This window comes from Typopeltis vanoorti, chromosome 5 (genome assembly GCF_054136105.1).
Source record: "Typopeltis vanoorti isolate ZY-2024b chromosome 5, IOZ_Tvanoo_1.0, whole genome shotgun sequence".
Taxonomy (NCBI): domain Eukaryota; kingdom Metazoa; phylum Arthropoda; class Arachnida; order Uropygi; family Thelyphonidae; genus Typopeltis; species Typopeltis vanoorti.
The window spans coordinates 86350562-86373946 of record NC_143553.1 but is presented as its reverse complement, the minus strand read 5'-3'; the positions used below and the strand labels follow the sequence as shown (position 1 = coordinate 86373946).

Sequence of the window (23385 nt, the reverse complement as noted above, 5' to 3'; positions counted from 1 at the left end):
GTAAGCAAATGTGCGAATGAGAACAATAAAAAAAAAATGCTGAATAAAGTTTCTCAGGTTTCAGAACTAAATGGGCTTGTAGGCCCAAGAGTATATTGCAATGCATGTCTCTCAATGCCAGAAACATCAAGAACAACAGGCATTAGAGAGAAAGACTGTTGGTGAAATATATTATTACAATGATAGAAACTGTAAAGGATACTGTACTTTCAGAAGGTTAAAATGAACAGAACAGAAAAACAGGGTGTTAGCAAAGAATGCAAACAGCAAGGGTAGAAGCTTAGCAGGAAAGTATGGATGAATGAAGTAATGTATTTGAAGCTACCTAGTCTGAGATAAGAAACAACAGAATAAAAGATATGGTTGGTTGCTGCTATAGGCAAAGAGGTAGAAGGAGATGTGGATGACATGCATTGGCAAATCAGTTCAATAAGTACATGGAGAATAATCATTATAAAGGCCTTCGACTACAGTACAGAATATAGACTGGAAGGAGTAAAAAGCACACAGGAAAAAAGGCAATGGAATTTACGTAGCTATGATTGACAATTAATTAAAATAGCATTTGATTGAAGAGACCTGGGGTTTGAGTGTCTCTGATTATAGCATTAAAAAATTTGCCCATAATGAAGGTAACCACCCTGCTTCAAATGGTGCAAGTGATCACGCAGTCTTGACCTGGTAGGTGGCTAAAGCCTATGAAATGAGAATATAGAGCAATAAATGTAGAACTATAAAGCTGGAAATTATTAAGTAGTAGATAAATGAATGAGTAGCATCATTAAGCAGGAACTGAAAAAAAAAAGTGGTGGAGGATATATAAATAATAAATTACACGATACTACAGTAATTAACTTTAGCACGTTCGCTACTGTTCGCTACTGAAATTACTGGAGGCTGTGTGTATTAGAAGGATGTCACAGAATGGTAAACTACCAGCCTTTTCTTTTTCCATGGTGAATTGAATGTGTGGGTGAAGGTTACTGATCTGTTGTAGTAAAGTGGTAAGTTCATTTTCAGAATGTGGCCAAACAGCAAAGACATCATCAACATAACGAAACAAATGAGAGGGTTGGGGATGAATGGATGAGAACAAGGTGTCTTCCAGATGGTTCAAAAAATAGTTTGCCAAAGATGGAGACTGAGGTCTACCCATGGCGGTACCTTCAACGTGTTTATAGATCTTGTTTTTCCAGCTAAAATATCCTGAATGTATAATAAATTCAAAAATCTTTGCAATATCTGGAGGGTAATCATCATATAGTAAATTGACAGTGTCAGATAATGGAATATTGGTAAAGAGGGAAACAATACGAAAGCTGACTAACAAGTTCAACTAGTGTATTTGAACATCCTTGATTTGTTCAAGAAAATGTGTGGAATTTTTAATGAAAGATCTGGATTGTCTAGTATGGGCAGTTAATGAACATAACAGAAATTTAGCAATTCTAAATAGAATTGCTAAATTTCTGTGTACAAAGGATAAACTGTGCATTATATGAAGTGAAAGATTTGTATGTGTATTATTGATGAGACTGCACTATAGGAAATTGATAAGGCTAGGAATTTTGGAATGATAAAGGTGATAAATGGGAGTTGAAGTTCAGAGAACACAGCACAGCTGAGCAAAACAGCTTAAAAGCTAACTTGGATGTGAAGGAAACACACCGACATGAAGGAATAAGGAGGTTATTATGTCTACATTTGGACTACAGGGCATAGATTTGATCACCTAGATTTCTTTAGAATTTGGAAGTGATGGGAAGGATTCAGTAATGATGAGCAACCAAATGGTGAATGGACTGTGGAGTACTTTCTATAAGGATAGATTAATGGTGGTCAATTACAAAGTTTAGCTGATAAGTCAGGGTGCTTAAGGTACAAAGCTATATAACTGAGAGGACACTTCCACATAGCCTTTAAAGGAATGCAGAGAATTGACCAGGGCTTCTGACCTAATGTCCAATCCTCACCTTCTCGTGGTGCACCGTGTTAGGTATCTACCTGGATACTGAATGAACGAGGATGGGCTGGCAATTTGGGATTTAGCCGATCAAATTGTATTCTGATTGGCTTAAACTAATATACAAAATGATGGTACAACATGACAAAATTTCATGCTGGCTGGGGCGTTGCCCGGTTACACAAGGCACCCATTGTTTTTGCCAGGGAATCAGGGCGAACAGCAAAAAGTCAGCTATTGGAACAAATCTGAAAGCACACCCCAACTCAATATCACCAGAGTTAAGGATCAGTACTATCAACATACGAAGCCTGAATGGCAAAGAAATGGAGCTAGCTGGAGAATTAGATAAGTACTAGATCGACATAATAGGGGTGACTGAAACAAAAAAGGCAAAAACTGCTGAGATCTTTCTGAGCAATAAATACAAAATGTTATATTAAGGCAATAACAATCAAGGAAAAGAAGGAGTAGCCACAGTATTCAACACTAAATATGAGCTAATCTTCTTGAATGGCAGGCAGTCTCAAGTAGAGTGATGTGGGTAAATATGAGAATGGATAATTGGACAATGAGACTTATTTTATGGGAGAAAAAGATATCCTTGAAGTATGGAGTAATTACTTCGAAAAATTACGGAAAAGAAGGAGTAGCCATAGTATTCAACACTAAATATGAGCTAATCTTCTTGAATGGCAGGCAGTCTCAAGTAGAGTGATGTGGGCAAATATGAGAATGGATAATTGGACAATGAGACTTATTTTATGGGAGAAAAAGATATCCTTGAAGTATGGAGTAATTACTTCGAAAAATTACGGAAAAGAAGGAGTAGCCATAGTATTCAACACTAAATATGAGCTAATCTTCTTGAATGGCAGGCAGTCTCAAGTAGAGTGATGTGGGCAAATATGAGAATGGATAATTGGACAATGAGACTTATTTTATGGGAGAAAAAGATATCCTTGAAGTATGGAGTAATTACTTCGAAAAATTACTAAATGAAACAAGCAGTGATAGTACAGTGGTAAAAAACACTCAACAGGCATACAGTCAGGAATACATATCCATACTTCAAGTAGAAAAAGCCATCAAAGGCTTGAAATGTGGAAAGATTGCAGGAGTAGATGATATTCGACCAGAAATGCTGAAGTATGATGGTATAAAAGTCTTACAGTGGCTGCACTCCATAGTTCAAAAGACCTGGACAGAGGGACGAATTCCTGATGATTGGAGTAGAGCTCTCATAGTACCCATATATAAAAAGAGAAATAAAACTGAATGTGAGAATTACAGAGGTATTTCCTTACTGAGTGTTCCTGGCAAGATTTAATTTACTTGAGAAACGGTTGAGAAGAATTGTGGAAGAAACGCTTGGTGAAGAACAAGCTGGATTCAGGCCAAACAGAGGCTGTTAGGATCAGATCTTCACTTTACGACAAATAGTGGAGAAATCATGGAAATATAACAAAGATCTGTATTTAAGTTTTATCGATTTGGAAAAGGCATATGACAAGGTGCCAAGAGAGAGGCTATTCAATACGCTACAGTTATATGGTGTAAATGGGGCATTATATCAAGCAATACTTAGTTTTTATTTGAGTTTTAAGTAAGCAGTTAGAACTGAAGGATACAGGAAGATGGTTTAATGTTAAATCTGTTGTGAGACAAGGATGTACATTATCCCCTCTGTTATTCATTATCTATATGGATCACATTATGAAGGAAAGTGGTATTAGACATGATATCAAAATTGGAAATGTTAATGTCAGCTCTTGGCTTTATGCAGATGATGTTATACTTCTAAATAAATCCGCTACAAGTCTGCAAGATTCTCTGACTAAATTGAATAACTATTGCAATAGATATGGTATGAAGGTCAGCAATAAAAAGACAAAGACAATGAAAATAGGCAGAATCATTGAAAATGTCAACTGTGTTGTGAATGGAGAACCTGTGGAACAAGAAAAACATTTCAGCTACTTAGGCACAATTTTTAGTGAAGATTTTAAATTAAATATGGAAATAGACAACAGAATCAACAAAGCTGGTATGGTAGGAAGTCAATTGAATAAATTCATATGAAATAAGAGAAAAATTAGTCGGAACACTAAATTAGCTGTATACAAGACAGTGTTCAAACCAGTTTTAACTTATGGATCTGAGAGTTGGGTCAGAAGTAAAACACTTGACCAAAGACTAGAGACCACAGATATGAAAGTCCTGAGAAAGATTAGAGGTGTGAACAGATGGCATCAATGGCAATATCATATTAGAAATGAGGATATTAGGAAAGAACTTGACATTGTCAGCATCCAGGAATGCATTAGCAGAGCTAATCTCAGGTGGTATGGTCACTTAAACAGAATGGGTGAGGAAAGATTAGCAAACCAAGTGTTCTCTGCCAGGTTTCGCAGGAAAACGACCCAGAGGAAGACCAAGATATATTTGAATTGATATGGTACAAAGTGCCTTAAACGATAGAAATATAAGATCTGATAATGTTGGAGTCTTGACAAGTAACAGACTGATTTGGAGGAAAATTGTAGATAGGAAGTTAGTGATGATGTAAATTTTTCATGTAGTACTATCATATCCTGTACACTGCCTTGAGGGTACATGTCAGGAATTTGATGATGATGATGAGCTGATAAGTCAAAAATAGGGGATAAGACAGAAACATATCAATTGCTAAAAGAGTTTATAGAGTAGGTGCTAAAGAAAATTTCAATACATGACTGAACAAGAAAGAAGAATAGAATACCATGGTGGTCGTGTAAGGCTGTGATCAGCAAAACATTTAGAACTAGATTTTTTTATATGGGGAGTGGAAATTAGCAGAAGTGGTTGTGAGTGCTCTGTTGGTAAGCCAGTATACAGAGAGGTATGAAAGGTATTGTAGTTAGGGTACATCATGCATCCAGTCTTCAGGCATAGTTTTGGCATCATTAAGGTATAGTTTGATGATCTGTCAAAGTTCATCAATCTATGCCTTAAGTCCATTTATTTTTCTGTACCCACCATATTTTCAAGCAATGCATTCTTTATACAGCTTTCAGGTAGGGGCTCTTAACCTATCCTCATTCATACTCGCTCCCTCTCTTTCTCTCTCTGTTCTATGAAATATCTCTTTACATTAATCTAATAATAATCTTACTCCATGTATATGTCATAATTGTAGCACCCACCCCGACTCATAAATTGTGTTAGTTGAATTGCACTAGTATATCCTGTGTATTCCTTGAGAGGTATGTTTCAGGAAATGATGATAATGAGTAATGAAAGAGGTTCTCTAACAAGTTGTTGTTGTTGTTGTTGTTATTATTATTATCAGCCTGCTACATCCTCCCATTACTACTACTACTACTAGAGACAGGACTCTCCTAATTTTTGTCATTCTTTCCTCTTGTGGGGTTATCCTCATACTATTTCCTGTTCTTACCATTTTGTCATGCTCCATGTCATCCTGTATCTTCCTCAGCATCTCGCTTTCTAATCTGAAAGTGACAGATTAGATTGCATGCTGGCTACACAGCTAGCTGTGATCCACTTTAGTTGTTGGGTTTTGTGGATAACATCAATGATTTTTGTGATTTGTTTAATGTCTGCATTTTTTTTTTTTTTTTTTTTTTTATTTTTATTTTCTGTGCCTTTTAACTTAATTTTTTTTTCTCCATCGCTCTTTGGCATGTTCTTAGTTTCTGTTCTTGTTTGCTTGTCAAGGATCAAAGACCATGTTTGGATATTGTATGTCAATGAGGACAATATAATGGAATCTATTAGCTTCTTCTAAAAGAGATGGACAAATCACTCTTCATCTACTGACCCAATTCCTAGTAATTATTTCCATGACTTGGTTATTCTGGACTGTATTTGTATCATGCCTATTGTCAAAAGGATGTTGTGTCCTGGGTAGAAATTTTTGAGCTAATAGTCATGATTTTTGTTTCTGTTAAATTAATTTCAAATCCTACTTTTTTTGTATTGTTCTAACACGAAGGAGAATTAAAACATTATTCTTCCAAAGACATCTTCACCTTCTTGTAACATAGTAAGTAACAAATGGAACATTCCAGAATGTTTCAGTTATTACTTACTTAATACTTATCATTAAATTAGATGAATTATTATTTAGTATTTAATATTTAGCATACTAAATATTATGAAAACCAATTTCCCAAACTGGCTTTCATAACCATGATTTTAAGATACCATGATTATTTCAATCCCATCTTCCTTTTTCATGTTTGGCTAAAAATGACTACTGCTTACGATAGTGTAGTCAATCCTATCTGCATTGTTTGCCATATGTAAATTGCATGTGTTCTTCTGGGTGATTTTTCTGTTTTGTAGGATGTAAAACCCAAGTTTCTTGGAGAATAAATTTTGTCACCTCCACGTGAGAAAGGCTAACTCACCTTCATATGAAAATCTCTGATAACGGTTCTTCACATCCTAGATTCTATACAAACTCAAATCTTTCTAACCAAAGAGCATCATCAATACTGACTGATGGAGATACAGTGGTTAGTCTTATTACCAACATACCCAATAATAAATAATAAAAATGAAGTATGGTGTACATAAAAAAACATGTTCTTTATTCATAGAAATTTCACTCAATGTCATGAACACTTTGCATTTTAGTCTGACTGTTTTACAAAAGGGAACAAATAGTACAAGCATAAATGACATAATGATAAACAATATAGATAAAGTATCATGCATTTTTAATTCTTGTGCCATATGCATCTTTTAAATTAGTTTTATCAAAGATGCATAATGGCATGTTGGAAGAAATATTTTTTATATCATGTTTTATGAAAATGTCAAGTTATGTCTCAATTAAAAAGACATAGAATAAATAATTCTATAATATTATACTAAATTTCAATTCTCTTGTTAATGAAAATTATAAAACTGAAGCATAAAAGCAGATGTTACCATGCCATTACCCAATGGATATACAATTTGGCTAAAAGTTTCAAGACCTCTCAATATACCCCAGACTGATGTGCTGAAAAGAAATGCTTCTCCTGGCATATCAGGACTATTTATCTTGAGTAAGTCTAATTACAAGAAAACAAAAGAAAGAAATCAGTTATTTTCTGATAAAATAATTGATTCTTCAAAAATTAAGAACTAGCATATGATTGGTGTATGTGTGTACCTGTATACATTTATTTATGTATACATTATGTGAATCTTAACCATAAGGATCTATTCTTTAAATGTACCTGTGGCATGATTATGAATAATAAATTTTTCTGTTTTGTAGGATGTAAAACCCAAGTTTCTTAGAGAATAAATTTTGTCACCTCCACACGAGAAAGGCTAACTCACCTTCATATGAAAATCTCTGATAAAGGTTCTTCACAGTAATTAACTTTAATGAAATGAAAGTACACATATTTCATACTGAAAATAACAGTACATCATAACTGTGTAGAAACAAGCAATCAAAGGAACCGGATTACAAAGTGCAGGGTGTACAGAGGATTTGAAATTGGAAGTGATCACCATTTAGTCTTGAGCAGGATAAAATTGAATTTCATATTGAAAAGAAGAACATGTAAGAAAGTTTTAAAGCAAATAAAAGTTGAGAAGCTCTCAGATGTGAACTGTAGACTAAAATATACAAATGCACAGGAAGTTAAAGAGGTAGTGCAGGAAAATAAAAAACATATCAAAAGTTCCTGGCAAATAAGTCAGCTCTTAGAGAATACAGAGACAAATGTAAGAAAGCTAAACATTGTGTAAAACTAGCTAAACAAAAGTCATGAGAAGACTTTGGTAAGAACATAGAAAATAAATATCAGGAAGGTGGCAAGATATTCTGGAGACTGATTAAAAAGCTCAGAAATGGAGGAAAGAATGCTGAAAAGGAATTAGAAATGATAAAGGTGACATGAAAACTAGAGTAAAAGATATCCTTTGTGTATGGAGTAATTACTTCGAAAATTTGCTAAATGAAACTATTAGTGACAGCACAGTGGTAAAAAACACTCAACAGGAATACATATCCATACTTGAAGAAGGGAAAAAAACTATCAAAATCCTGAAACGTGGAAAGGCAGCTGGAGTAGATAATATTCGACCAGAAATGCTCATGTATGGAAGTAAAAAGTCTTACAGTGGCTGCACTGCATAGTTCAGAAGAGGGATAAATTCCAGATGACTGGAGTAGAGTTCTCATAGTATCCATATATCAAAAGGGAAATAAAACAAAACTGAATGTGAGAATTACAGAGGTATTTCCCTACTGAGTGTTCCTAGTAAGATTTCTGCAAGCATACTTGCAGAAATCTTACTAGGAACACTTACAAGCAAATCTTACAAGCATACAGAATGGGAGAGGAAAGATTAGCAAAACAAGTGTTCTCTGCCAGGTTAGCAGGAAAAAGACCCCTAGGAAGACCAAGATGTAAGTGGACTGATACAGTAAAATGTGCCAAAGAAGACAGAAATGTAAGATCTGATAAAGTTGGAGTCTTGGCAGGTAACAGATTGGAGGAAGTTAGTAATGTAGAGGTTTTTCATGTAGTACTATCATATCCTGTACATCCTTTGAGGGTACATGTCAGGAATTTGATGATGGTGATAAGTTTTTTGTGTGTGAAAGTGTCTTGCCAGTATATTGTGTGAGCACTTTGGTTAAATGTTTGGCTAATTCTATGTGTGTGTGTGGGGGGGGGGATCAATGTCATCCACAATGGGATGTAATGGTACATTTTGTTTATGGATTTTTGGTAGTCCATATATCCAGGGGAAGTGGGGATCTAGAGTTAAAAGATTAACCTTTAACCTTTTAGAGTTAACCTTCTTAAGAAGTCTTTGGCAGGTTCTGATTCCTAAGCAAGGTTTTCGTGTATTCACTTCTGTAGACTACATGATCCGGTTAGACAACTTGCAGATCTCTATTCTTATCTAATGATGCCTTATTTATGCAGACATCCTTAAACATACTCTATATGAGACCTAACACAAGGAGTCAGGAAAACTAGATTATGATGGGAAGAATCATGAGAATCTGTGTGTAAGAGCAACAATGTTCTGTAACTGTGTTAATAATAGGAATATGCATTATCTTGGAAATTTTCATGGGGGCAGTCTCATGCACCCAAATTTGTTGAGGTTTGGAAAGTTTTTCAGAGCTGAGGCAGATTCAAAGAATAGTCTTTCGTACTTGTACTTGCTGCAGTGTAATAAAATGGCCTTCTTACAACATATCCTATAGTGGGTGTCCAAAGCATGGTTATTAAGTCCTGAGTGGCTGTATTGGTGGAACTGGATGTAGTCCTTGTGTTCAACAAATTCTACCCCTGCCTCAAAAGGGGTAGAATTTGTTGCTTTGATGAATATGTTTGGGACCTCTGATAGTAACTATTAACAAGACCTGGCTATCAGAGGCAGATATACTAACTGGTATTTAGTGTTTTAAAGGCATACTACTTTTAGGAAAGATAGCGAGGATAGGAGAGGAGGAGAGGGGTGCTGCTAATGATGCTAAATGATTTGAATCCAGTTAGGGTAGACACTGATGACTGCAATTGTAGTAACTAACTTCACTTCACACCAGGACCTAGTAGATCAGCTGTTAGTGATGAAGAAATGATTTACCAAATAAAGATGATTTGCACAAAACAAGCAATCATAATGGGAGACTTAAATTATCTGGAAATTGATTCATGAGAAGAATGAAACCGAATTTATGGAGCTGTTGTAAGACAACTTCCTCTAGTATCATGTGAATAGAAGGAACTCAAGGTCAAAGAGTGTTTGATCTGATTAGGATGTCAGCAAAAGACATGACTATTCAGCCTTCAGTTAGTAATAGTCATCATGCAGTACTGACATGGGAAGTGATCAAGTTTAGGAAGGTTCTATTCACAAACGGTTACATACTGAACTACAAAGCAGAAAATGACCAACTAAAGAGTATGCTAAGTTCTGTCACATGGCATCAAATGTTGCATGGGAAGGATATGGCAAAGCCTGAAGAGCATTTAAAAAATACTTCAGTGATGCAATATTGGAATGTGTCCTTAGAGTTAGAAGAATAAATAGGATAGGAGTGAATTAGATGTACAATCTTATTAAATAAGAAATTCTTGAAAAAAAGATTATGCAGAAGGAATACCATGTGCATAATGATGATGTCAGTTATAAAAATTACAAGGAGAAGGCCAGAAGTATGGAAAACTGCCTGAGTATTAACTTGAATATAAGTCTGAGTTTGAAAAGAAACTGGCTTTGCAAGCTAAAGAGAACCCAAAAGAATTTTATCATTATGCTGCAAGTAAAAGGGAGAATATGAAAATAACTCTACTGGATAGAGGTGACAGATGCAGAAGAGATTATTCAAGTACCCACGCTAACAAGTGCCCATTTTGCTAAAAGCTATCAATCTGGTGCAACTATGAGCTGACCGCTACCTCTTTACTGGATGAAAAAACTTAAACGTATGAGAAGGAGGTATTAGAACTGTTCCATAAACTGAATAAGAATTCAGCAATAGGGACTGATGAGATATCAGTATGGGATGGTAAAAGAGTGTGCAGCTCAACTAGTTGTTCCTGTAGGCTATATAATTTGTGTCTCAGAACAGGGAAGATTCCACAGGAGTAGAAAGAATGTTATGATAAGCCCAGACTGATGTTTCTACTTATCAACTTATCGATATCTCTGGAGCAGTGGTAAAGATTCTGGAAAATTTGGTAAGAGTTTGCATATAGAAAGAAATGGGTTGACAGAAAATCCATATTTTGCAATGAAGAGAATGGGTTTACTAAGAGAAGGTCATGAGCATTTGAGCAATTTACTCACATGGATATACCAGGATACAGCATGAATGACTGTTACATAAATTGGAGAATATGGGAGAGGACCATACTGTATTAGTGTGGATAGGAGGATGGCTAACAGATCATAATCAAAACGTGGTATATGGGGGGGGGGTGAGTCTGCACGATTTAAGATGACCAGTGGTATACTACAAGGATCAGAACTTGGTCCATTGTTATTCAATCATTACGTTAATGACACTGAGAAGGATTTGACAGGAGACGTACAGCTATTTACTGATGATGCAAAGAAAAACAGAGTAATTGAGAAATACAGATGATATGCAGTACTTGCAGAATGATTTGAATAAGTTGGAATTGTGGTATGTAAAAATGGCTATCAATTCAATATTAGTAAGTATAAATTATACACTTAGTGGGATGAGATATCTAATGTCATATTATACAGGTGGATTATGCTAAAAGAAACTGATGAGGCTAGGGATCTTGAAGTTTAAGGGTCATGTACAAAAGAATGCAACTCAAAATGATAATTGTAATGCTGAAATGAACCTTTACATGTAAAAATAAGGAAGTCATTTTGCCTCTTTATAAAGCCATTATACGATCCGAGGATCTGTGTGCAGGTCTGTTCATCTGGTTTCCGTGATGATGATGCTGATAATACAGGGTAAAAAGGGCAAAAGAGAGTATTAAAAAGGTTCATACAACATATCAGCAGAAGGAATTTTTTATTTTATGGAAGGTTTGGAGAAGATGAGAGGGCATCCATGGAAGATGAGAATGAATGCAGTCAATAAGGTGGTCAGAGCTAAATTTCTCTCATAGTCTGGTCCATGGAATGATTTGTCATTGGAGGTGGTGTGTGGGTAGTGTGAATCAATTCTAGAAAAGGTATGACAGCTGGTGTGAGTGATATGTGGTCTCCCTCAATGAGTTCCTGACTCAATGAGGAAGTCTCTCTCTTAATGATAATAATAATAATTTCTATTTCCATGTAAATTTATTCAATTGACTGCCCACAATACCAGATCTGTTTATTTTGTTGTCTACATCCATATTTAATTTGCAATTTTCATTAAAAATTGTGCCTAAATAGTTGAAATGTTTAACTTGTTGTATAGGTGCTCCATTCAGAATACAGTTGAAGTTTTTCATTTTGGCCTATTTTCACAGTTTTGGCATTTTTAATACTGATTTTCATTCCATCTTTATTATGGCAGTTATTTAATTTAGTTAAGGATTCCTGTGAATTTGTACTTGATTTATTTAGGAGTATACAATCATTTGTATAAAGTAAAGAGATAAGATCTAAATCTTCAACTTGGATATCAAGCCTAAGCACTTTTCTTCATAATCTGGTCCATGTAGATGATGAATAACATTGAAGATAGTGTGTACCATTGTCTCTCACCTGATTTTTATTTTTACTCAAACCAATTTCTTTCCTCTATCTCCTTCAATTTCAGCTGACATGAACTCAAATATAGACTCTGTTGCTTAATATAGTGTCCCATTGGCTTCCTGTGGAAGATACATACATTATATTTCTTTCTATCATAGTGTATTAACCACACTATTTTTAAAAAAGCAAAAGTATTTTCAATTTTAAAGCCTGGTAAGCCTAATCATAAACCGGAAAGTTACCGACCTATTACTCTCCTCAGTTGTTGTTATAAACTCTTTGAAAGACTTATCTATAATAGAATAAGCTCCACAATTCTTAAAAATGTACCAATAGAACAAGCTGGCTTCAGACCAAATCATGGGAGTTGTGACCAGGTTCTCTCTTTGATAACTCACATAGAAGCTGGTTTTCAAAAAGGTTTAAAAACATCAGCAGCATTTATTGATTTGTCAACAGCCTTCGACACTGTTTGGAGACAAGGCCTTCTATATAAATTATATAAAATTATCCCATGTAAAACAATAGTCCATATTATTAACAATATGTTAGGAGATAGAAGATTTATAGTGACTATAGGTAATAAAACTAGCAGTGAAAGGAAGTTAAATAATGGATTGCCACAGGGATCTGTTTTATCTCCGTTATTATTCAATCTGTATATATCTGATCTTCCCATCACTACATCAAGGAAATTTTGTTATGCTGACGATATAGCAATAACTACATAGTATAAATGTATAAGTTGTACAGAAGAAATTCTAAAAACTGACTTAACTATTCTGGATGAATATTTTAAAAGATGGAGATTCTGTTTAAATAGGAGCAAAACGGTAATATCTTGTTTTCATCTAAATAATAACTTGGCAAATGTGAAACTAAAAATTGAATTGAACAACACTATACTTCCATATAATAAATTCCCTAAGTACTTGGGAGTCACACTTTTCTCTCACTTTCAGGCAACATCTTTCAAACTTGGCATATAAACTAAGGACACATAATAATATATCCTACAGAGACTCTGTGGCGCTACCTGGGATTCTAGAGCCTCTACTCTTTGGACAACAGCCCTTGCTTTGGTATTCTCAAGTGCTGATTATTGTGCTCCTGTGTGGCTAAATAGCCCTCACACAAGGATTATCGATTCTCAATTGAACAATACCTTAAGATTAATTACAGGATCTATTAGATCAACCCCAACATATTGGTTATCTCTTTTAGCAGGCATTATTCCTACAGAACTATGTAGATTGAATTCTTTAGTCTGTGAATTTCAAAAAATTGCTGGTAATCTGAACCTACCTATTCATCAGGATCTCCCAACTCTTAATGTCAATAGATTGAAATCTTGCCATCCATCACTATGAGCAGCAGAAGAACTAGTGCTAAATAATTTAATCCTGTATCAAAGTGGGAAGAAACATGGAAGGAAAATACTAAAGAACATTTGCATAACATCTTTAAAGGTGATCAAATCATTACAGGATCAGATCTACCTCGCAAAACATGGACAGTACTAAATAGAATTCGGACAATTCATGGCCTATGTGGAGATACTCTCTATAAATGGAACAGACAAACATCTCTAGAATATGACTGTGGTACTCCATGACAGACTGTTCAACATATTGTAACAGAAGGCACCTTCTGTGCTTATCAGAATGACTGGAATGACTTTTTACAAGTAGCTCCTGAAGCTCTGACCTGGATTACGAACTTAGATCTGAATTTATAATGATATATATATTTTTTTTCCTTATTATAACATATTAAGATTTTTACTTTTAACTCTTATTTTAATTTTCCAACTCCTTGGATTAGATCTGTGTTTTCCTTTAAAGTTTTAACTTAAAATATTTTAAATTCTTCAATTCTGTTAATATATAATAACATCATGATTCTCTTTTTTTAACATCGTGTTTTTGCCATGAGCCATGTATGTATGTAACCACACTATGAGAGAAAAATTTAGCTCTGACCACCTTACTGATTGCATTCACACGGTAAAAAAAAAAAAAAAAAAAAAAATATATATTCAAACCATCCGCCTTATTGAAGTATTACTCAGACATCCTTCAAATGGTTTTAATTTTTGCATTCTTATAGAACGTCAAAAAACTGGAAGATGCATAAAAAGTCATACTATTATCCATTCCAATAATGTGATATCCTAACAAAAGTATATCAGAGATGAGCCAGAGCTATAGTTCACCCACCGATTTGAGGTCCCACGACACTTCTGTGCATCTCAGAAAAAGAAGAATCCATTCTGATAATAGGGTAATCAGTCCGTATAGTAGGATGAGTTGTTTATTATTACCGGTAGGAAAATTAACTTCTCTTTTATGATTATTGTAGTTAACTATGTTGCTTGTATAACAGTTGGAAAATTTTACCTATAAAGCACGTGATTTCGCGTGTTGGCGACCAATTCGGACGTCCTTCATTTTTTTCTCCCCTTCAGCATGAATCGACTATTCTTGGAAAGACACGAAGCAGGGACCTGGAAATGGTGGGCGAACTATATTTGTTTTAATGACCACATTAAAACCACACTTGACCACACAGAATTCGATCTTTGCCAAACATTTTTAGCAATAAGGGCACAACCCCTGTATGATAAATAAAATACTACATGTCCCTTCTATCCTCCAACCAAAAAAAAAAAAAAACCATGAAAAACAGCTATTTTTATCCCTTCTATTCATATACTTTTGAAAAGATAGCAAAAGTACTACATAAATATGTGTTCCATGTGATGTTAAAACCACACCAAACTAGAAACCCTATCTACTCACCAAAATACAGATTCTGTTTTTTATCATAACCAGGAGAGTATAAAATGTTCTATGCTTGTAACTTGGACTGCTATGGATAGATGGATAAGAAAATAAGTTAACATCTATCTTGGAGAACAAAACATTTACCATTACCATCATTATCACAAATCAGGAATGCAGACCAAGTTTTGCTATCTAAAATTTAGTACAAGCCTTATAGACTATGTTTGGAGTCAGCAGCATTAGAGAATTCCAAGTTAGGTTCTTCTGTCAATTACAATTCAAATTGTTCCTAACACTGTTATTGCCTATGCACTGTGACAAGCTGTTTTTGCTCAGAAGATGCTGGTTTGTAATCCAGTGAAATATCATTTATTTAATTTTGTTCTTGGTGTAATTTAATGTGGTCAACCATAAGATGATTAATTGTGCCAATAACTAAGCTTGTCTATATGGAGAGTGGTGTCACGTGCTTCTACTTTCAACAATAATTTGTTCCTTACATTCAATTCCTATTATTCCAACATTCTATTATTTCTGATGATATGTATGAAAAAAATAAATAAAAGGTAAAATATAATGAATAAACTTAACCAGTATTCTATTACATATGGTCATTTCTACTTCCAATCCAATATGTAATTCACTTGGTTGTCAAAAAAAGATTCTCATAGCTACAATAAACAATTATGTGTAGTAATTCCAAATGAAGAAAAGCAAAATTACACCTAATATTGCAATGTGTACTTACACTGCTCATCCATATTCATGTAAGGCCAATCTTCACAAGGATTAGAAACTTGAATAGCAATCTTAGGCAACTGTTCAACATATTCTTTAATTTTCTTTATCTTAACTGTTTTTGAATCATATTTTGCATTGGACTGCAACTGAATGCAGTTTTCTATAAATGTTGTCTTCTGGTATCTTTTAACAGCATCTTGAATGATAGAACAGTTAGCTTTCCTGGTATCAAATACAAATGTCCGAGGATTAATAATCATAAATTCAGATTTAACAGATTGTTGTTGTGGCTTTGGCCATGGCTGTCCTATAGCAGGATTGGTCTAAAATAAAATAAAGTACATAGCAAACAGAATTAATTTATTAATAATAAATTTTGATCACACTGAAATTGATATTATTATTACTATATATAATGTAATATTTTTGTAAAAAATTAAAAGATGCAAAATATATACATAATATTACATGGTTTCCCTATACTTCTGATAAAAACAAAATATATCCATTGCTAAATTATAAGAAAACAAAATAAAATTGTTGATATAACAAATTTGAAAAGCAAATCAAAATCAAAATCAGAAAAATATGAGTAAGTGATAGAATAGCCAAAATAAGACTACTTTCAGGCATTCAAATGTCTAAAACCAACATTCCATGGAAAGAATAAAAAAAAAAAACTTAAAACCTATAGAAGTAACAAATGTCGAACTTATTCACTACACGGTGGTAGAGGAATTAACAGAATTTTTCCAAATGACATATTTCCATTTGCTATAACTTCTATTAAAATTTAAAATTACAAAGAAGATATTAATAAAATATTATTATTACGGGCAACTCCAAGGAGTCCTTAGACTCATCGGCAAACTATTTGGCATTCGCACAGTATCTATCATACTTTGCTTTGAATTCATTTACAGTCATGGCACCCACAACAAACTCTGGCAGCTTATTCCACTCATTCACCACTCTCCAAGTACATAACAAACCTAGTTCTAACACCCTTGTTAACTACACTCTTGCTCAGTTTCCATGGATGGCCCCTAGCTCTCCCATCACCAGACCTGTTCTGAAAAATTTCCTCTGAATTAATCTTGTAAAAAAACCCTTCAGTAATTTGAATGTCTCAATCATATCCCCCCCCCTTTTCTGCCTATCAACCAATTTCTGTAAGCCACAGATCTTCAACCTGTTCTCGTAAGGTTCATTTCATACCCAGCTATCATCTTGGTCACTCGCTTCTGGATCCTCTCTACCTCCTCCCCATCAAGAAGAAACCCAGTGGCCCAGATCTGGAGACAGTAGTCAAGATGGGGATCTTATTGAGGCTTGATAAAGAGGAACAATAACTTGCTTATCTCTGCTCATCAAAGTATTATTCAGTAATCTGTATTACTGAATAATACAGATGAATAATACAGTCATCTGATGAGCTGATTTAGCCACTTTTGCTATGTGCCCCATAAACTTCAACTCCCTATCCACACACCCAAATCTCTGGCTTCATCAGCCTCATGGAGTACAGTTCCACCAATGTGATATACTGCTGCTAATTTTTTTCAACCCAAAATGCATAACCTTAGATTTTGCTACGTTTGCTACGTAACACAGATGAATAATACAGTCATCTGATGAGCTGATTTAGCCACTTTTGCTATGTGCCCCATAAACTTCAACTCCCTATCCACACACCCAAATCTCTGGCTTCATCAGCCTCATGGAGTACAGTTCCACCAATGTGATATACTGCTGCTAATTTTTTCAACCCAAAATGCATAACCTTAGACTTTGCTACATTAAACGGACATCCATTCTCATTAGCACAGACTGCCAATCTATCCAAATCATCCTGCAAAATATCCCACAGTCATCGCATGAACATATAAAAAACAAAATTTACAAAAAAAACTGCAGACCTATATTCTCTTGCTTCACATTCTCTCCTTCTTTCACCACCTCTGCCACACTATTTGACAGATGTGTTTCAACAGTTGTTCAATCTCAGGTTTTTACTATGAAAAACATAAGATAGCTATTTCTCTTATTATCTTCTTGTTTCTTCATCTTCCACTGCGTCTTTCATGCTATCTCTCAGACTGTTCACCTTTGCTCACTTCCTCCACTGGACTTTCATCTCACTGACACATTTTACTGTCCTCTATTTGTTCACTATCCCACTGTCACTTTTCTTACTGACATAATTCTGGCCCACATCTTCTAAACAATTCCAACTTGCTAACTTTGTAAAAGAACACATTTCACACACACACAGTGAACAGAATTCCTTATGTTAAATTTACCAACCATTCATGTTGCACCAGACTAAACAACACACAATAAAAGTAAACCTTTTTATAAACACTAAACAAGCAAAATCAAACACATATTTCTTTCATATGAAATTACTAGAAATTAACCTAATATTATTAATTAAAACATACCCTCAACTACCAAATTACTATTTACCATCATTGTTCTCAAATTGATAGACTATCATATTTTAAACTGCTGTTGAAATTTAAATCTCCTCTGTCTAATATACTTGTAACCCTATTATAAAATGTAACTATATTATTAAAGCAAAAAATCTCCTTAACAAACCCATGCTGCTTTCTGGATTTTTATTCTTATCAATCCAAGTTTGCATTCTATCTCTAAACAGCTTGACTAACTAACATCTTTATCTGAATATATTTTTGAACAATTTCTTTTTTTTTTTATATATATATTTGTAGATTTTATCAAGTAACAAGTCAGTTTTAAGTCCCTTTTGCATATAGCCAACTGTTCTACATAGTAATTTTCATTTATTCACTTTCTATTCTTTTTTCTTCTGTAATTTTTATGGTCCATATTTTACTTAAGCATAGCAGAGACAGTCTTGCCAGAACTTTCAAACTTGGCTATGTTTGAAAATATTATTGTCCCTGTTATTTTCTAGAAATTTTAAAATTTTGCATCAATGTCAGCTTCTTTTTGCAAATGATATACGACATCCAAAGTATTAAGTGACTATTATTTTTTTTTACTATTATATAAAGAGGTAACAGAGTTCCCCCTCCTGGAAATTCAGGTTTTTCATCTTGTAAAAATAGGCAAACAGGACTGAAGAACAATTTACAGATACAGCAGAGCAGATAGGATTAACCACCCTATCATAAGCATTTAAGTTGGTTTCTAAGAAACCAAGTTATCCAGCTGTTATAGGCCATGAAGTCTCACATGAAAAAGGAAAAATAGGATGTTTAAAGAAGAGCTGCTGTAGCTTAGTCAATACTGACAATTCCTTTTGATTGAAAAAAACCTGGGTTCAAATCCTGTCTGGATGCAAGAACATTTATCAGGATTTTTCAATGGAAAGTGGATGAGAAAGTTTCATATGGGAGATAAGGTTGTTTCATCCTGCAAAACAGATAACCAGATAAAACACACATGCAATTTCCAGACATAGAAGACAAAGCTAATCCAGACAGGATTGGCTGCTCTATCATAAGCAATGATCAAGTTTCAAAGACACCTACTCGGTGTCTTGATCATTTCAAAGGCCACTAAGTCTAATACAAAAGGGAAGATTGGATGTTTAAAGAAAATACTGATCTCTGGAATTCAACTCTGTTTCTTGCTAAAACTATATGACCATCTGCAAACATCAGAGTTTAACATGGAGTTCCACAATCCAGTTTAAAGGGTGGTTTTATATTTTATCTTTTTCTTCCATTTCCTTACTATTTTATCTATATAAGATACAAAATATTAAACAAAATTAGTGACAGTAACATTAAGCATTCCTGATGCTTAATGTTACTGTTATTTATTTCTGTCCTTACTTCATTACTGATCCTTTTAGCAGTTATTATTGTACTGGCATGCCAGCAAAGGTTGGTCGATTGGTAGAGCCTCTGCTACTAATGACTCACAAAAAGTTAAACAAGTTTGAGTGCCGTTAGTAGTTGGAAGGGGTTCAATCATTCGATGCTGTTGGCACACTCTCCTTTGATGAGTCTTTGGACTCCCTGGAGGTGTCACATAATCATCATCAAATTCCTGCCATGTACCCTCAAGGGGGGGGGGGGGTACGGTAGCCAAATGCCTTGTCATCTAATTAGTGACGCGCATGAATGGATTAACAAGATTCACACTGTCCCTATCTACTAACTAGCGAAACCACAGCCAAGGGAACGGGCTTGGCAGAATCAGTGGGGAAAGAAGACCCTGTTGAGCTTGACTCTAGTCTGACTGTGGAGAGACATGAGAGATGTAGCATAAGTGGGAGGTCGCCCTGTGGCTGCCAGTGAAATACCACTACTTTCATTGTTTCTTTACTGACTCGGTGAAGCGGAGAGCAGACCCTCCAGGTCCACGATTCTAGCCCTAAGCGCTGGGTCTCCGTTGCCTGGTGCAATCTGCTCCGAGGACAATGTCAGGCGGGGAGTTTGATTGGGGCGGTACATCTGTCAAAAGGTAACGCAGGTGTCCTAAGGCAAGCTCAGCGAGGACAGAAATCTCGTGTGGAGCAAAAGCTGGCTTGATCTTGATTTTCAGGACATAATAATAAAATAATAATAATCTCCACAGAGTCCAAAGACTCGTTGTGGGAGACCCAGACTCCATACAATATCTGGCAACCCATTCCATTCATTCATTCATTCACTATTCTCCAAGCAAAAAATTTAGTCCTCACACCCTTACCAATGAGACTCTACTCAACTTCTAGGGATAACCCCTTGTACTGCCCTGTCTAGTTACATGCTAAAACATTTCCCCCTGCATTAATCCTATAAAATCCTTGAAATAACTTAAATGTCTCTATCATATTCCCTCTTTTTTGTTTATCAACCAACTTCTGCAACCCCATCTATCCTCATAGGCAGCATTCTGCAGACTACTCACCATCTTGGTCACTTGCCTCTGGATTCTCTCCATTAATTCTCCATCCCCCCCTCCTCCAAGAAACCTGGATGACTAGATCTAAGCACAGTAATCCAGATGTGGATGTATCAAGGCCTTATAAAGAGGAATAACAACTTCCTTATCTCTACTTGTTAGTGTGTTCTTCAATAGCCAAGTAATCTTATGAGCAGCTACATTGACAACCTTAATAATGTGCCCTCTATACTTCAACTCTCTGTATTACCATCACTAAATCCCTAGTTTCATCTATTTCCAGGAGTACAGTTCCATCAATGTGGTACACAGTTTGTAATCTGTTTATCCCAAAATGGATAACTTTACATTTCTTCAAATTAAACTGACACCCATTATCTTTTGCCCATACTAACAGCCTATTTAAGTCATTCTGCAAGCTCTCCACATTACCTTAATTAACTATTGTCCTATTCATTCAATTTTGCATCATTAGTAAACAACCGAATATTTTTCTTCAAATTATTTCCTATATCATTTATGCACAAATTAAACAGTAATGGTCCTAGCAAAGAGCCTTGCAGCACACCAATAGTCACCTGCTTTCTCCTGAATTCCACTTCTTTGTAATACTATTTTTTAGTAACTGACCTTCACCACCCTCATATCTATATAATCAGTTTCACATTAAACCAACATTTGTTCTAATTTGCATAACAGAGTTCCATGTGGTATTCTGTCAAGTGCTTTTCCAAAATCCAGCAGTATCACTGAGTAGCCATTCCCTTTATCCAACTCAGCTGTCTCTCTATTATAAAAAGTTAATAAATTGCTAAGTCATGACTAACCCTTCACAAGGCCATGCTTCCCTTTAAAGTGTATTATATTCTTATCCAATCAATTCCCATTCCTGAATTCTCTCGTTGCCCAAATTTTCCAGTACTTTTACAACTACTACTCATAAGATAGTTGACTGATGTATAATTTCTACTGCAGTCTTAGAACCTCCTTTATGCAAGGGAATTATTTTGACCTCTTTCCACTCCCTTGGGACGCTACCAGAGCTGAGACTTAAATTAAACAGTCTATTCATAGGCAATGCCAATTCTCTTGCATTCTCATAAAACACGAGCTGATATCCTACATAATCTCACAGCCATATTTCCAGTAAGATTCTGCAATATCCTAAGGTCGTCTAATTCATCCACTTCTGTTCTCACATCAGTTCTTGACACATCTGTCAGAGCAGTAACCTCAACCTTGCAAAGTAGTCACTCAGTAACTCAACTATTTTATCTACTTCTGTCACCTCACTACCATTAGCACTTGTTAAATTATCCTTTCATAGTCACTGTTACCTTTACTTGCCACATAACAAAAAAACTTCTTGGGATTTCCTTGGTCCTACTCAGCTATCTTCTTCTCATAATCTGATTTGCTGGTCACATTTTCCTTATATACCCTCCCTGACACTTTATTTTTTGTAGCTACTGCTTAATGATGCTACTCATCCATCTAACTCCTTTCTGACCTTGAGTTTACAATCTGGTGTTGCTTTGTGTTAACATAGGTACACAAGTTAACATACTTAAAAAAAATCAAAGACGGAAACCTAAACTTACATGAAATAAATTTATTACCTGTAAAATTTGTACCCATGTATCATAGGCATCCTCAGTACATTGATAATGGCACACAATATAAAATTCCAATTAAAGAATCATTTTCAAAAAGTGAAACTATAACATTAATAGGATAACAGACAGTCAGTAAAATTCCCAATTACATTAAAAAAAAAATTACATTAATATTACTAAAAAAAAGAGTCATATGGTTTCATTTCGGCGATGTAAAATTAATAGGCAAAGTGGATATTAGATCCAAAATTATTTCAAAGCGAAATGTTTGTAGAAACTATGAAAGTTTCTCAGGTCAATTTTACAAAGCTTTCATAGTTTCTACAAAAATTCGCTTTGAAATCATGTTGGTTCTAATATCCACTTTGCCTATGTAAAATTACAATAATATAATAATCAGGAATTTGCATAAAAATAATGTAATAATATTTCCCATAAAGATGATAACTGAAGGCCATAAGAGTTTAAGTTCAGTTGGTGTAGAAAGGTTCTCAACTGTCTTTATATAACCGCTCTATAAGGAATCTACTTCTGTGTAAAAGCTTAGTTTCTTCCAAAAAACTCTGTTTAGTCCATGTTAACTAATTTTGATGGTAATATAACAGAACACAGAAAGATAAGTAAATATTTATTGACTTATTGCTGATATTTCAGAGGTGCTAAAACCAGCATCTTCAGAGCACAAAACACAGTTTGTCACAGTATGCGAGACCACAACAACAAAATGGTGTAATAATGGGACTAGTTTGAAAAATTGTATTAACAACACAAAGACTAAAGTCCTAATTAGGCACCCTCTATGTTGAAAAAAAAAAAAAAAACAGAGAGAGAGAGAGAGAGAGAGAGAGAGAAAGCAGGTACTAGTTATGTCTTAAAATGACTGTCTCCCAAATCTTAGGAAAATTTATACAGCCATATTTGTTAAGATTCGGAGTATGTTTAAAGGCCTCCGTTGCTTCGAAGAACAATTTCTCTGACTTGTAGAACTTCTGCGCAGTACTTTTGTTTATTTCCAGTTGATCCTGTGTGCAAGGGTATCCAAAGCATGATCTGCTAGGCCTGACTTGCCATAGCGATAGTGCCGGATGTATCTTTTATGTTCACTGATGTGGATGTCCACAGTTCTTCCTGTTTGACCATAATAAGCTTGATCACATGAGCAGGGTACTTTGTAGACTCCTGGATG

The 23385-nt window shown here is 34.9% G+C and overlaps 1 protein-coding gene across 1 annotated transcript in view; it reads right to left on the bottom strand.

Annotated features, from left to right (window-relative positions):
• LOC150106614 (beta-hexosaminidase subunit alpha-like) overlaps positions 1 to 23385 on the bottom strand; it is a 261896-nt gene that overhangs the window by 174278 nt on the left and 64233 nt on the right. The window contains exons 4-5 of the mRNA XM_090393228.1: positions 15704 to 16019; positions 6905 to 7029 (exon numbers count right to left, since the gene is read on the bottom strand). Coding sequence (XP_090249354.1) covers positions 6905 to 7029; positions 15704 to 16019 — 441 coding nt within the window. The remainder of the gene's footprint in view (positions 1 to 6904; positions 7030 to 15703; positions 16020 to 23385) is intronic.